General features: G+C 37.7%; 1 protein-coding gene across 2 annotated transcripts in view; it reads right to left on the bottom strand.

Moving 5' to 3' along the window:
- Nucleotides 1-10,849: 10,849 nt before the first annotated feature.
- Nucleotides 10,850-16,525, bottom strand: part of BORCS7 (BLOC-1 related complex subunit 7) — a 70,840-nt gene continuing 65,164 nt past the window's right edge. For both annotated transcript variants that reach the window (XM_089108436.1, XM_089108437.1), the window contains exon 4: nucleotides 10,850-11,048. In XM_089108436.1, the coding sequence (XP_088964562.1) occupies nucleotides 10,926-11,048 (123 nt within the window). In that variant the 3' untranslated portion in view covers nucleotides 10,850-10,925. The remainder of the gene's footprint in view (nucleotides 11,049-16,525) is intronic.

Below are 16,525 nucleotides of genomic sequence, written 5' to 3'. Positions count from 1 at the left end.
TTTGGAAATAAATTAAGAAAATTTTAGTAAACTGTACTCACATTATGAATCGAAGTGGGCATAGCTTCAAAGTCAATAATATTTAATGTATTATCCATGATATTTTAAAACATTATGAAAATTTAATCGTAATGCATGGCCATTATATACAAAATCTCAAAGACGAATGTAAATCACTCCTTTTTATTTGAACCCAATCACCAATCAAGTTATCGTATATGGAGCAACCTCCACTGTCTCTGATTGGCCATAAAAACGGATGTTGCCTCAAAAACCACTCTGGTTGTGTTATATAATCTCGACTATACTCTCAAAACATGTTGGACCACTTTATAGGTTTGCCAGCTTTTTTTAAATTTGCATGTGAAGCTACGCTGCATATTCTTGTGAAATTCCTTGTGCAATTGATATCAATAGCAAAAAACCTGTCTGATTGTCTTATACAACCTTGACTATACTCTCAAAATGTGTTTGACCACTTTATAGGTATAAAAGTATTGGTCACTTTTTACAATGTGCACGTGAAGCTACGCTGCATATTCTTTTACATGCTAGAGCTAAGACAAATTACGCAACCACCCGTGAAAGTGCGTACACCCTTACTACTAAGGATGTGTGTTAATTTTTGATTTTTTTTTCCTAGGGGTACTCTTATTGAATCAATGGTCCTAAAAGATTGGAAGAAGCCTCATTCAAACAGATATTAAATGTTCTAGTACCCTTTTTAAGTAACCTAAAAGAAAGGAGGACAACTAACCTCTTCTCATTTGCCCTTTTTTCCCAAAGCCATACGGTAATAATTTTAAGATAGCCATTATGTTCAGCATAGTTGAAAGATCCAATAACTATGCCTCTGGGGATGAAAAAACCAAGCCTCTGGAGAAAGGGATGTAGGCTATAGAATTTGTCCATTGTTTACATATAGTATTTGTTATTGGGATGCATTGAGAGGTTTTTCCGGAGGAGGTGGCATTTTTTGCATGGGCGGATTTTCCACGGGGAGATTTTTCCAGAGGGTTCCGGGGCAGAACTTTCCAGGGAAAATTTTACACTGGAGAATTGGCCGGAATTCCTATAAGAAACTCTTTTTATTTGTCTTAATTTCTCTTTGGCGACTCAATTTTACACGTGGAGATGTGGCGGTTGATTTGTTCAGAAGAAATTTTTCAGTGCGGTTAGAATTGTTTGTTTTATTTTATGAGGGCTAAATTCTCTATGGGAGAATTCTCCGCGATAGGAATCTTCTATGGAGGAATTCTTCGCGGTAGAAATTCTCGATAATCCGCGAAAAATTGAGGGATTTTTCCGCATTAGAATCTCTCCATCAGGGAAGATAAATTCACAGAAAATTTTTCCACGAGGTGGGATATCAACACAACTTCAAAAAAGATTCGACATCAAATAAAAACAAGTCTTGTTTCAGATGAAAGTTGGCTAGGGGGAATTTTCCAGACAGAATTGTCCGATGAAATTTTCAGGGGATATTTCTCTGCGAGGATGGAATTGTCCGGAGAAAAATCCCAGGGGGATTTACACAGGAGGAGCTATCCCTGGAGGATTTTTTCGCGGGGAGCGTATTTTCAATGGAGTGGAAGGGGAATTTTCCGGCATTATTAAAAAAACAATCAGAAATTATAATTAAAAAAATTAACTGAAAGTAATGAGCAACATTAAAACTTGAAACGAATAGAAACTATTCCCTATACTAGGGGGCTCCCTTCTCCTTATTACCTTTCTGTTTACGCTAAAGTTAGACTTTGTTTTCATTCTTTATTAACGACTCCTGAAACACAAGGACCCTTTAATTAGAATAAAACGCTTTTTTAAAGTACTAAAATATTTTAACGGGAAGAGTAAAGGACTGAGGAGGGGTCAGCCCCCCTCATATACGGAATAATTTCTGTTCGTTTCAAGTTCTATATTTTGATCTTGAATTAAGGATTATCATTTTCTGTCTTTCAAGTGACTGAGTAGGTTGCGAAGTGGCAAAATATTTGGAATTTAGATAATTACAGTGTCCTTTTCCGTAAAATTTTCCCTGCTTCATAAAATGACCTCACAAGGTCATATATTAACAATATATTTGAACTACTTGAATCTATGATAGAATTGAAAGAGCCACAACAGTTTTAATTTTTTTTTTCAAATTTTGCATGCTAAAAACTGGGGGGGGGGGATATTCTCAATCATTACTTTTGTTTTAAACGCAGATGAAAGCTTTATAGCTCAGATCAACGATTCTAAGTTAAGAATATTTCTAAGAAGCCACGAGTTGAAAGCATATTCTTAGACTCTTGCGACCAATGCCATATTTTGCTTATTTTATTTTATTGCTCACTGCCCAACGTTGACGAAAAAAGATGAGAAATAGAGTAGTTCCAACCAATGCAAAAGCAGCAAGTTCGATAAGCGAATAATTTATTGGACAGAACCAGATTTTACTGTGTTAGTTTAAATTGGGCCAAATGGATTTCACGTTTTCCAGAACGGATCCGTTCCAGAAAATTCACTTGGATGTAGGAAAGATGAAAGAAATAAGATTAAAATCTTGCGAAAAATTCCACCAAATCCTCAACTTTTCTTTCCAAATTTGCGGTATGATGTTAGATTTTGATTCGGCTTTAACTATACTTAATAACTATCTCTACGAGACTTGTTTCGTAGAATTTTTAAATTGTACTACTCAATTTTAGACCTTCTCTACCGGATCCTAGAATTTTTGTTGAAATCGGATCGAAATTTTGGAATCTCCGAGATTCCGCTGTTGCTATTTTGTTTTTTTCCTAGGGTTCAGTGAAATTCGGACTTTTAGTTTTACTATTACCGACAAAAAGTTTGGGTTGCTGCCCCCTCCGTTGCGACGCCCCTGCCCGTTATAATGGGGATAGAAAGCCACATCTACTTCCAATTACACACACTGCGGCATCCTTCGTCCAAATCTTTTCCAAAAGGTTTCCAAACTGGGTCTAATTTAAATGCTATAAGGTATTTGCAAGAAGTAGTTTTCCGTTGTTTTTCTTCCTCTTTCTCCAAACAAACTAAATCCAAACGTCTTCTGTGTTCTGGTGTATCCAAGAATAGAAGCTGCTTCACTATTTTGACACAAACTGGTTTGAAAGGTATCACAGTATCACGTTGAAAAAAGATAATGATGTAAAAAAAACCCTTGATCCTACTGATTTTTGATTTGATCTGATCCTACTGTTGCTTGCGTCGAGTCTTCCTCAAATTTATGTGTGTCATTAAGTAGTAGACGAGCGTGCCCTCGGAGGGCTTTAACAAACATACAACCCTTGCCTTGAAGGTGGGAGGGGGATGATCATCCTCAAAGACATAATTTCCAGGACTTTCAACTACATTGAAAAAAATGGCTATCTCAAAATGTTTATCGGATGTATTTGGATATATGGTGGGTGTGAGAGAGGGGTTTGTTGCCCTCCGTTTAGTTTTAACTAGCCCATTGAAAAGGGTACTAGCACTTTGAATTTCCAACTGAATGAGCCTTTTTTGAAGTTTCTGCGACAACATTTTCTATAAAAAACTTGATATGCCCCCAGGGCATAGCCTATAAACTTAGCCCTGCGGGCTCCGGGAGGAATGTCATCCTCAAAGACTTAATTTCCAGAACTTTCATGTACGTTGAACAAAATGGCTATCTCAAAATTTTGATTGGATGTATTTAGGGAAATAATGAGCTTGAGAGGGGGTTAGTTGCCCTCCAATTACTTTCAACTATTAAAAAGGGCATTTGCCCTTTCAATTTTCCATCGAATGAACCCTTTTTGAACTTTTGTGACAACGCTTTCTATAAGAACCTCATATGCACCCAAGGCATAACTTACAACCCTTGCCCTGAGGGCTGTGGGGGGTTGTCATCCTCAAAGACATAATTTCCAGAACGTTCAACTACGTTGAAAAAAAATGGCTATCTCAAAATTTTGATTGGATGTGTTTGGAAAAATGGTGGGTGTGAGAGGGGGGCCAGTTGCCCTCCAGTAACTTTCGACTATTAAATAAGCAACTATCCATTTCAATATTCAACCGAATCAGCCCTTTTTTAAGTCTCGACGACAACGCTTTCTATAAAAACCTTATATGCTCTCAGGGCATAACTTACAACCCTTCCCTGAGGGATGGGGGGGTGGGGTGTCATCTTAAAGACCTGATTTCCAAAACTTTCAACGAAGTTGAACAAAACGGCTATTTGAAAACTTCGATTGGATATGTTTGGGGATAAGATGGGCGTGAGAGGGGGGTTAGTTGTCCTTCAGTCACTTTTGACTGTCAAAAATAGCAATATCCCTCTCAATTTCCAATCGAATGGGACCTTTTTAAAGTATCAACGAAAAAGCTGTCAATAAAAACCTTATATGCCCCCAGGGCATAACTTACAACTCTTGGGCGTGGTGGGGGAACCCTTGACCTGAGGGCTATGGTGGGGTTGTCATCCTCAAAGACCTAATTTACAGAACTCTCAACTACGTTGAACAAAATAGTTATCTCAAAATTTAGATTGAATGTGTTTGAAGGAAAGGGTGGGCTTGAGAGGGGGGCTAGTTGTCCTCCAATCACTTTCGACTATTAAAAAGGCGACTAGCCATTTCAATTTCCAACGGAATGAGCCTTTTTTGAAGTTTCTACGACAACGCATTCTATAAAATCTTAAATGCTCCATGGCATAACTTACAACCCTTGCCCTGAGGGCTGTTGGGGAGTGTCCTCCTCAAAACATAATTTCTATCTGGAAAGCACTTTTCGAAGTTTTTATGACAACTCCTTCGATACGAAGTGCCCTGGTCTAACCCCCCAAAAAATAAATAAATAATAAATTGTGCCAACATCGTTCTTTACTTAGGCAGCACGATTGCCCTGCCTATGATTTGAATGATATGTCACTTGGGGTAATTACTATTATTACCCCAGGTAGACCCCGATGGCGCGCCGCCGTTTCTTCTGAATATCAACTATTTGCCGCCGAAAAGAAAACTGGCACGACCTCGGGGTCTACCTGGTACGAAAAGGTACATTTGGAAATGTTTTGGTAAAATATAAATTTTCCTGTATATTGCGGTTTTATTTGCTCCTTTCCTACTCGGATACTCTGAGACTAGGAGACTCTGAGACTAGGAGACTCTGAGACTCGGAGACTCTGTTCAAGTTTTAGTCTACCAAAAATTGTCTTATTCTTAAGGCAAATTTTCACCCTGCTATTCCGATGGTAGAAATTATGCTCTTGCGGTAGAATCTAAGTCGGAAAACTAGTTTACTTCAAACTGTTGGCAACGCTTGCTAGTAGTGTTTAGTATGGTAATTTTCAATGCTAATTTTAATTTTTTTTTTGTCTGTTTTTACTTAGTTTAATTAATGTAATATTCGGGAAAGACAGAAAATGAGGTTTTTTTTTGCTTTCACGGGGAGCTTTGTTTCAGCTTTATACTGTACTTTCATGATAAACTGGATACTTAATGACGTTAGTTTCTTTGCGTAACATCAATCCAGGGACGTACGCGGTGGAAGGGGGGCTTAGCATCCCCTGATTTCTGAATTATCCCTAAATTCAAATGACAAAGAAATTTATTTTTTACTATTTCTCCAAAAATTGTGAGTGCGCATCTCCATCAATCATCGCAATTTTTAGCCACTGATGTTACTTCAAGTACCGTATATGTTAGAAAGTGAAGCCCAAAAACTGTGCCTTTGGAAATAACATGACCCCCCCACAGTCCCTGGGGAAAGGCCTTTAAATTATTAAGTTTGTCCATTGTTTACGCATAGTATTTGTTATAGGGAGGTTTACATACATTTTTCGGAAGGGAGGGAGGGGTCTGTGAAGTTTCATTTGAAAAAACTTGTTTTGTTTTTTTAAAGTTAATAACAGTCAGATACGAATTCGCCCTAAACGAGTTCAGAGCTACTAGGGGAGTAGTTCCGATAATACCCCCATTTCGTCACCATCATCATAACTTAGAAAATACTTGTAAGATTTAATACTCTAACCGGTAAATGATAAATTTTCATTTAATTGATTTTTTTTTTCAAAATCAATTGATTAGTTTTTAATAACTTATTTAATTAATGGATCGTTCCTGTTTTAAACGCAAGTTCGTCTTTGATCAAATTAATACATTATAAAAGTAGTAAAGCCTGTAATGATGATGGGGGAAAGGGATACTCGAAGGGGAGTTAATCCATATGGCAGCGCTAAACTAAACAGATTAAGATCCATTAGAGACATCCTTCTCACTTTCCTAATCATCAAACAGTTCGTGGTAACGAACTGTAAGTAAGGAGGGATGCATCTGAATAATAATTGAAACTCTAAGAAACAGTCTTGATAACGATGGATACATCAAAAGAATCGATGTTACCCATCAAAGTTACGAGCCCTTTTTTTAAAGGGCTTTATTCCCCAATTTTAAAAAAAGGAAGGAAAACCCCCAAAACATAAAGTGATCTTAACGAAAATCACACCATCAGATTTAGCATATCAGAGAACCTTTCTGTAGAGGTCTCAAGACCCTACATACAAACATGTGGAATTTTGCAATTTTTTGCAGAAGAAATATCACGGATGCGCATTAAGTTTGTTTTTCCCAGGGATAATCGTATCAAAAAGCGATCTTCGAAGATCACGAAGAGCTCATTTGATTGAAAATCGAAATTTCTAGCGTCCTTTGTAAGTGACCAAAAATATTGGAGAGCAGCTTACCCCCTCCCACGCCTTTTTTCCCAAGGTCGTCCGATCAAAATTTTGAGATAGCCATTTTGTTTAGCATAATAAAAAGATCTAATAACTATGCCTTTGAGGATGACTTGACCCCCACTACCCCAAGGAAGGGCTCCAATTGCAGCCCTTCCTTCCTGTATGAGTATGTCTGTATGAGTATGAAGGAAGGCAGTGCAGGAAGATTCCTTCATTGCCCATTCGGATTATAATCCGAAGGAAGATTCGGATTATAGTTATAATTTTGTGTTGATATGTTGATAGTTGGAAGGTGTGGTAACCCGATGGATATGTGTTATGTAGAGTATTCTAGGAGTAGCCATACAAGCCCGGAATACTGGGCTTCGTGCTGTCTTTTGTATATATTAGTTATGTAATAAAGATCTCCATTTATTAAAAAAAAAAAAAAATTGCCCATTGGTCAAACAGTTTGTGGTAACGAACTGTAAGTAAGAAGCAAGCCGGCTCAATAGTAACCAAAACTCTAAGAAACGGAATTTTGATACCAATAGATAAATCAAAAGAATTGGCCTTTTATGCTGGTTTCAAATATATAAATTTCACTAAGTTTAGTCCTACCCGTCAAAGGGAACGAACCAGAGAAAATTTTCCTGATTTTCGAGAAAAGGGTGAAATACCACCTAAAAGTCCAATGATCTTAATGAAAATCACACCATCAGATTCAGCGTATCAGAGAACCCTACTGAATAGGTTTCAAGCTCCTATCTGCAAAAACGTGGAATTTTGTATTTTTTGCCAGAAGAAAGAGCACGGGTGCGTATTTATTTGTTTATTTTTTTCCCAGAGGTGATCGTATCAATCCAGTGGTCCGAGAATATCGGAAGAGGGCTCATTCAAACAGAAATTAAAAATTCTAATGCCCTTTTTAAGTGACCAAAAAAATTGGAGGGCAACTAGGCCCCCACCCCTTTTTTTGCCAAAATCGTCCGATAAAAATTTTGAAATAGCTATTTTGTTCATGATAATGAAAGGCCCAATAACTATGCCTTTGGGTATAGCATGACCAACCCAATAGGTCCAGGCCAAAGGTCTTTAAGTTATAAAATTTGCCCATTGTTTACGCATAGTATTCGTTATTGGGATGTATGCATACATTTTCGGATAGGGGAGGGGCACATATTCTGCTGTTTTTTTATTCACGGGGGAATATTCCATGGGGAGGGAAGTTTCCAGGGAGTGAACTTGTCAGGGGAAATTATACACTGTAGGATTTTGCCAGAATTCTTTTACAAAATTCTTTTTATCTGTCTTGCTTTCTCTTTTCCGTCACAATTTTACGCGCAGAATGGTTAAGAGTAATTGTCTGGGGTAAATTTTCACCGGGATTGAATTGTATAGAGGATATTTCCGTGGGGAGGGGGTCTTTCCGTGGAGGTGGGGCCAGATTTCCTGGCACTAATGGAAAAACTACCAGAAATTAAATAAAAAAAAACAAGTTTTTTCAACTGAAAGTAAAGAGCAACATTAAAAGTTAAAACGAACAGAAATTATTACGCATATGAAGGGGGTTGCCTCCTCCTCAACACCTCGTTCTTTACGCTAAAGTTTCAAATTTTGTCCCAATTCTTTAAGAATAATTCCTGAAACACAGGGACCGTTAAATTAGAACAATAAAACGCTTTTTGTAAAAGTACTAAAACATTTTTAGTACTCAAAAGTACTAAAAAACTTTATGCTGTATAGGGAAGGGTTAAGTTGTTTTTTTTTAATGAAGATACAAAATATCGTATTTTCAGAATCTATGGGGGAGGTATTTTTTTTCAATTTTTCAGCCATAAGCCAAAAACAGGAGCATTTTTCAAAATTTAGAAGAGGGAGGGGAACTAACCCACCCCTCCATTGATCAGTATGCCTTACTCTTTCATGAAAACTAAAACTGAATTAGGAACTATTTAAAGTTACAAATCAAACAAAACGCAATTTAAATGGTTGTGCTATATATGTTCATTCAACTTCAGATCGCTAAAACATACCATTTGTTTAAAAGCGCTTTATAGTCACTTCCTAATGCCATTCCCTTACGTAAGTCACATAGCGTTATAGTTTGTGATTGGCCCATGTAAAATGATCAGCCAATCAGAAAAATTATTAAATTCTTGCAAAATTTATAGATATACTAAAATTTGCTCTACTTCGGAAAGTACTTGCTTCTCGTTCCGCCTTATGGTTAGGTTAATATAAGGTCTTAGATAAGATTAAAAAGCTTTAGGGAATTCAGTGTGAAGGGAAAAAGGAAACACCAAAATCCAATGTGAAGAACTCTTTAGGCTTAAAAAAATAGTCGAAAAGACAATCAACGGCAATCCTTGATGTGATCAAATTGTATAAACAAGTATTTAATTACATTAAATATTAATTATTTACTTATACTAATGATTCATGTTATTATTATATTAATTATTATACATTGATTCTATGATTATTTAATTACATCAATTTAATTACACTAAATTGTAAAAAGTAGTATTCCACTTGAAAATAAGGAACAACGTTAATAAAGACTCGAACAGGAAATGCCAGAAATAAGAAAGGAGTTATCAGCTCCCACTCTTCACACTAATGATAAACATACTCTTGAACAAAAACTGCCTTTTCAGAAATTGAGTTCCTCATATCACACTGCTTCAGAAAAAAATATGCTCATTTACGTATATTTCCACGCGACACGATACACATCCACGTCGTAGCTGAGCCCCAGTAAGACCTCGTCTAGGAAGCAGCGCATATAAGGAAGGACTGGTGGCTCTTTTTGGGCGCTCTGGGCGCTTTTTGGGCGCTCTGTGTGGCTCTGGCAGTGCAGGAGCAACTAAGTTCTAAGACAAGGTACTTCGCTACATTTATTACTTACAGTAATATTGATAACAGCGAAATTTTGAGCTGAAATGTTGTGAGAGGTGACAGGTAAACTCATTCAGTTCTAAGGTTCCACGAACTGTCGCAGCAACTCTGAAAAACGGTTAACCACTGCAGAGCAGCACAAGTGACAATGTCAATCAGACTGTACTTAAGCCCTAAAAAGGCACAAAAAAGTCGTAGTTACTAATCCCTATCAAGCTTAAGTAATACCCAATAACTCTTTTGGATGTGGAAGAAAGAAACGTGGCCCTACCCTCAAGGAGGTCCTATCAAGCCCTGATATCCTAGATCAGTGATTCTAAAAATGTGGTTCGTGTACCCCATGGGGATAAACAACAAACGACTGGCAGTTTTACTTATATTTTAGATATAGTTTACTTAGTACCGGTAACTGAAAAGAGGTACCTAAAATGTTTTGTGGGTAAAAATAGGTACAATGTCTAAATAAGTTTGAGAACCACTGCCCTAGACCATAACTCTAGCCGTTGGTCAGATTTTGTTGAATGAATTACGCCAATCAATCTAGTAATTATCCCACTGAAGAAAAAAAAAATTGAGACCATAGGCTCACCCTCCCCTCCCACAGACGAAGGATCTGGTTCAAACCAAACATAGGACCAACTCCAGACCCTATTTTTTTTTTTACTTTTTCAAGTTTGCTTGGGATCTGATGCCCCTATTTGGTAAATACAATTGTGGAACCACCTGCAACCAAGGAAAATCACAAGTCACTTCAATCTAATTTTATGCACATCTGGTGATTCAGTCTGGAAAATGATATGATGACAACAATGAACCAGTCAGTTCTACCTGGAAGCCCAGATCAACTACGTATCCCCCAAAGGATGGACTAGGACAATTATCCTTTTCTTAATATCTACCAAATTTGTATAGGACGGTATAATACGCAACCCCAAGAATGATTTGATCCCCAAAAATCTTAAAAAAAAAAATAAAAAAGTAAAGCCCAGTATATAGTCCTGACTAAATGCCTAGAAACAATCTGACGGGGTAGGCAGCAAAAGGAAAGCAGAAAAACAGGACGTGCCCCAATTAATCCAGGCTGAAACAGAACAAAAAATGATCCTATGACGCTTGAGGATTTCGTGGAAGATTACCAAAGAAGAAACAGAATCAGGCGCAGAAGAAGCAGAATCTTTAAAGGGCTCGGGATGATAGATGTTGGTTTCCTGTCACTTAACGTCGACACAGAATTTGTTGCGGTAGTAGTAATACAAAATCTAAACGGAAAGTTCGACAAAATTTAATAAATCATAAATAGTAACAACAAGAAAACGACTTAAAAATCACACATTCTAATAACTTAAATTTGACTTCCAATATGTTCAGCGTGCTCTTTCAGCTCTGTAAGATTGTCCACATGCTTTGAGATCGATTCATACTGATACCCGAATTGAGCAGATAGCAGCTGCATTTTTTGCAGGTTCTGTAAACAAAAGAATGCATGAAACGAAATAGCTAAAAAACCTAAAAAGGTATTACGAAATAAAAGGTCTTAAAAGTAGTTACAGTTGCATAAATCGATCCTTCCATGTCCAAAGAAGTAACCCCAAATGTCCACACCGTAACGTGATAAACATCAATATTAACATTTTAATTCCACTCTAATCAGTTATGGTTTTATATTCATAAAGATAAAAACAAAGAAATAAATGCAATATTACTAGATTTAAATCATATTTTTGAGGTGATCTGAAAGTGAGGTGAAGGCGAGTTGAACTGAAGTGAACGGTTTACTGGAATCCAGCTGGCATCAGTGGAACCACTTTGACACTTTTGTTCTTCCCTTGTAATTGTCTTTGTAACGGCACTTATGCTAACATGAGAGTCATTAGGTCGCTAAATGACATTACTGAGATCTAACAACAAGACATTTCAGCATTTTGTTCTTATTTTTAGTGTAAGGGAATTTTTCTCTTTTTCCACTTAATACGTTGCATAGTGACAAAAAGGCGCCATCCTCTTTTTCTTGTTCCCGACTGAATTTTCTAACCATAGGGCTTTCACGGGGGAAGCGGACTATGCTGTAGTGCTTAACCCTAGATAATTTGTACATAATAGAACATTCGATTGACTACATGCGTAATCCAGCCGTTCGAATGATTTAACAAGGAGATCGTCGGTATTAACAAGACATCCTATAAAAATTGATGGAGCTTACTTAATTCATTCTGGTGGAAGACGGAATTTTTAAGGCTTTTGTAAGAAAAAAAAAATCTACTCCAAAAATCAAAAGCTATTCCAAGATGCGTTCTCATTTCCCATGTATAGACTTAGTAATTAAAGACAGACTACAGATTTTAGCGCTATTTCTTCCAAGCCAACCAGTAAGGGTTTTCTAGTATCTTTACTAGCGTATAAGGGAGGAGTAAAACCGGTAGTTAATTGTTAGTTAACCGGTATCACTTATTCTAACCTCTAATGCTAGATTCGCGGTGGCCAGCAGATAAGAGTTTCTTAGCATCAGTCTAGATGTATACAGGAAAATTAAAACCGGGTGTCATATGTTAGTTATCCATTATCACCTAGTCCCACTTCTAAAGTTGAATACGTGGTGACCAACCGATAAGAGTTTTCTACTTTTTTTTGCTGGTGTATAAGGCAAAATTAAAACCGCTAGCCAATGGCCGTGTATCAAATATACCTTAGTCTAACCTCTCTTTCAGAAAACGCCGTGGCAAACCTGGATAATACACTGGGGAACATGGTAGAGGCAGAAATGAATATGTCAACATCATCTAGTGGCAGAGAAAAAGAGAACAAAAAAGCGAGAATTCGTGAGGAAGAAGAGAATGAAACGAGAATAGAATCGGATCCAAAATCTTACAAATTTAAATGTAAATGGACTGGAGCAAAGAATGAGACAGCAGCTTTTAAGAGACTTTCTGATGACAGAAAGTATAGAATTAGCTTTTATACAAGAAAGTGACACTAATAATTTAAAAAGCGTAGAACCCGAATACAAATTCATAACAAACACTTGTAATGGCCGCGGTAGTGTAGCAGCGATATATAAACTTCAGTTTCAGCCAGAAAATGTCAGAATCGACGAAGAAGGAAAAATTTATCAGTTGCGTGATAAATGGAAGAACATATCTCAATGTTTATGCGCCATCCGGATCAGTAGAGGTGACCCTAAAGCCCCTATTGCTCACCCCTGCTGCCACCTATAACTTTTTTTTAACAGAACACATGGATGGTTATGTGTGTCGGTCGATTTATTTGATGTTTTTCATGGATGTTTAATGGTTTTTGTCAGTGAGAATTTGAAAAACAGGAACTTTTTCACATTTATGGATGTCAACAGCAATTCATGTCTGTTATATGTTTTTCTCAGTGAGAATGAAAAAACAGGAATTTTCTCACTTGGAAAAACAGGAATTTTCTCACATGGAAAACTATAAACCACGTGGTCCTGTCACGAGTAGCACCTGTGAACTTGATTTACATAATCGCTATGGGAAATTATTGATTAACGAAGGGGAGAATTAAGAAACATTAAGGCTTCTTTAATCTTAGGTCTGAGGGATAAGCGTTCTTTAGGTCAGAGAGAAAAATTAATATTCTATTTTTAAATAGGGCTTCATTGATCTTTAGTGTCAGGAATTATAATTGACATCACATGTTATATTGGAATTATGCGGGAGTCTAAAGAGATAGAAATTCTATTTTTAGATACGGCTTCACGGAGCTTTAAGTCGGAGAGATAAATTGATATTCTAACGAAACCCTAATAGTTTAGCTAGGAAAATTTATGAGATGTAGAGATTAAAGTAGGAAAGGATTTCCTAGAAATTTGAAATGCGTTAGCACAGAGATGTCAAACAAAAGGAACACGCTGAAATTACGTTTAGGGATTATTTGTGCGAAACCGTTTTATCCATTTTATGGGATTATTTCGGTGAAACAGTTAGAGACATTTTGAAAGAAGATTTTAGGAAAGGTTTTAGAAGAGAATTTGAGGGTGAAACTCTGTGGTCGTTATAATACACAAGTTCCATTTGAACAGTGTTGTGAGGTCCTCTACCCCAACCCCAAAGGGTTCCGATCCCCCACCACAACCCCAAAGGAAGCCCCCGGTACTCAAAGGTCCCCCAAGCTCCCATAGAGCCCCAGCCACCCACACGCCCTCCTCAGACACTCAAAGGCCCTCCTCTGGTCCTCAAAGGGCCCCCCGGACCTCCAAAGAGCACCCCGGACCCCACAGGCCATCCCCCCGGTCCGCCAAGGTCCCCCGGGCGCCCAAAGAGCCCCCGGCGCCCCCCAACGCCCGCCTCAGACCCTCAAAGGCCATCCCCGGGCCCCCCAAAGGCCCATCGAGCTCCCAAAGGACCAACGGGGTCCCAAAGGCCCTACACCGGTCCCCAAATGTCCCCCAGGCCCCCAACTGTCCCCCCGGACCCCCAAAGGCCCTCCCCCGGCCCCAAAGGGCCAACCGGCTCCCAAAGGACCAATCAATCCTCAAGTGTCCCCCAGACTCCCAAAGCCCCCCCGTTGCCCCCAAGGCCCGCGCCCGGTCCCCAAAGGTCCCCCGGGCTAGAGACGCACCACCTGGATGCGCCGTGGGCCCGGAAAGTGACGCCGGCTGGGCCACAGGGATGCGCCACGGGTCAGAAAAGCGCCGCGGGGGATGTACCACAGGGAGGCACCACAGGAAAGTGCCGCAGGATGCGCCGCAGGGATGCGCCGCAAAAAAAAGTAAACTAAACATTAAAACTTTCGAACTGTTATCCCCCCCACGCCATCCTCAGACCCCCCCAGGCCATCCCCTGGGCCGCCCCGGGCCCGCGGGCCCCCCCCGGGGCCCCCCCCCCTCCCCCGGTCCCCCCCACCCCCTCCCTGCGCCCCCCAAAGAGTCTCCTCTCCATTTTTTTTTAATACTTTTTTATGACTTTATTATATCTTTTCTGAACAAGTTCCATTCATAATGTCATTCCTAAACCCATTTTCCAACCTCAAAGAGCCCCCTCCCCAATTCGTAAATACTTTCTTGAATTTTTTAACATGGTATTTTTTAACTTTTTTACGTATCTTAAAATGACATGAAATATGCTTACGGCTCTACCAATCATACTCTTTGCTTGTTCATGTACACGACGTGGCTTTCCCACAGGTACTCTATGGCAGGTTATCGACACTACCTAGTTTATTGCATGCATTAAATCAGTATTTTTTACGCAGTGGAAGGATAAACACACAATTCATATCTGTAAAAAAGTGAGGATGAATTCTTCGATGAACGTATGTGCACATGATACAATCATTGTCGTATTGAATACTGACAAGGAGAAATACCTGAACTATGAAACGAGTGCAAGCGGTAACACTATTGAAAATGTATGCATGCGTTGTCATGACAGCGAGAAGTTAGATTTCTTTGGAGTACCCAAGAATTTCAATCGTGTAAACGATGGATATTCAAGAGTATCATTACCAGAGAAATTAGTGCTCAAAGATAATGCAAACTTAAAAATAATTGTCGATGATCGGTGACAACTCCTTGCTAGGGTTTCTGGTAACACATTACCTGTTGATAAATCCTATCATCATCTTTCCGGTATTAGAATTTTAAAGAGAACAAGAAGGAGAAGACAAGCATACTCCTGCAATAATGTCATTAATCATATCTTGTCAATATGCCAAAACTGCCATCTATGTAAAAATAATGTGACAGTAGACTGTGAAATCACAGGCAGAATAAAAAGGACATTAGCAGACAATATCATCAATGAATATAAAGAAGAATTGACGGAAAGTGAAGCGCAAGTGTACTAATAATGTGTAATAATGTATTTAACGTATTTTTATATTAATATTCTACATCACATTATTTTATTAAAAATATTTTATGCATTATTTTGTTAAGTGTTCATTATTTTAGGGTATGCTAGAACGTCAAACGTTCAGAATATCTATTAAAAAGGTCAGAGATGAAAGAAAAAGAATTTTTAGAGATAAAGATACTACTAGCAGGCTCAATGTTTCATAGAAGACAGAAAAGTTCAAGATCTCTTCCGAATTTTACCAAAGAAAACAATTCTCTTCTAATTTCACCAGAGAAAATAAAATTCTTCCACTTCAGTTTTAAGTTCACCGAGACATAAAAAATTTAAAGTTCACTTCTAAATTTTTCTCTAGAAGATAGAAAAGTTATGCTATGATTATGATTATTTTCCATGAAGATAAAAAGTTTCACTATAATTCTAAATTTTCTTAAATTCAATTCCGACCTTTCTTAAAGAGTCAAATTTAAAGTTCTGTTCCAAATATTTTCCCGGAAGACGAAAAGTTCAATTTCGATTCTGAAATTTTCTCAATGAAAATGAAATAAGCTATTGATCATTTCTATTTTCCCAAAATAATATAAAAATTTTCCACTTCAGTTCAGATTTTTCTCAAACAGATGAAAAAATTTAAAATACTGTTCCAAATTTTTCATAGAAGATAGAAAAGTTCAAGTTCTCTTCTGAATTTTATCAATAAAAATGAAATAAGTTACTGATCAATTCTAATTTCACCAGAGAAAATAAAAAGCTTCCACGTCAGTTTTAAGTTCACCAAGACATAAAAAATTTTAAGTTCACTTCTAAATTTTTCCGTAGAAGATAGGAAAAGTTATCCTATGATTGTGTTTATTTTCCATGAAGATAAAAAGTTTCACTTTAATTCCAAATTTTCTTAGATTCAATTCCAACCTTTCTCAAAGAGTCAAATTTAAAGTTCTGTTCTAAATATTTCCCCGGGAGAAGAAAAGTTCAACTTCGATTCTGAATTTTCTCAATGAAAATGAAATAAGTTATTGATCATTTCTATTTTCCCAAAATAAATGTAAAAATTTTCCACTTCAGTTCAGATTTTTCTCAAACAGATGAAAAAATTTAAAATACTGTTCCAAATTTTTCA

The sequence above is a fragment of the Artemia sp. Qi Xiang Cuo genome, chromosome 3, assembly GCF_049724085.1.
Source record: "Artemia sp. Qi Xiang Cuo chromosome 3, ASM4972408v1, whole genome shotgun sequence".
In the NCBI taxonomy this organism is placed as follows: domain Eukaryota; kingdom Metazoa; phylum Arthropoda; class Branchiopoda; order Anostraca; family Artemiidae; genus Artemia; species Artemia sp. Qi Xiang Cuo.
The sequence above is the reverse complement of the archived record's forward strand: the minus strand, read 5'-3'. Positions and strand labels throughout refer to the sequence as shown.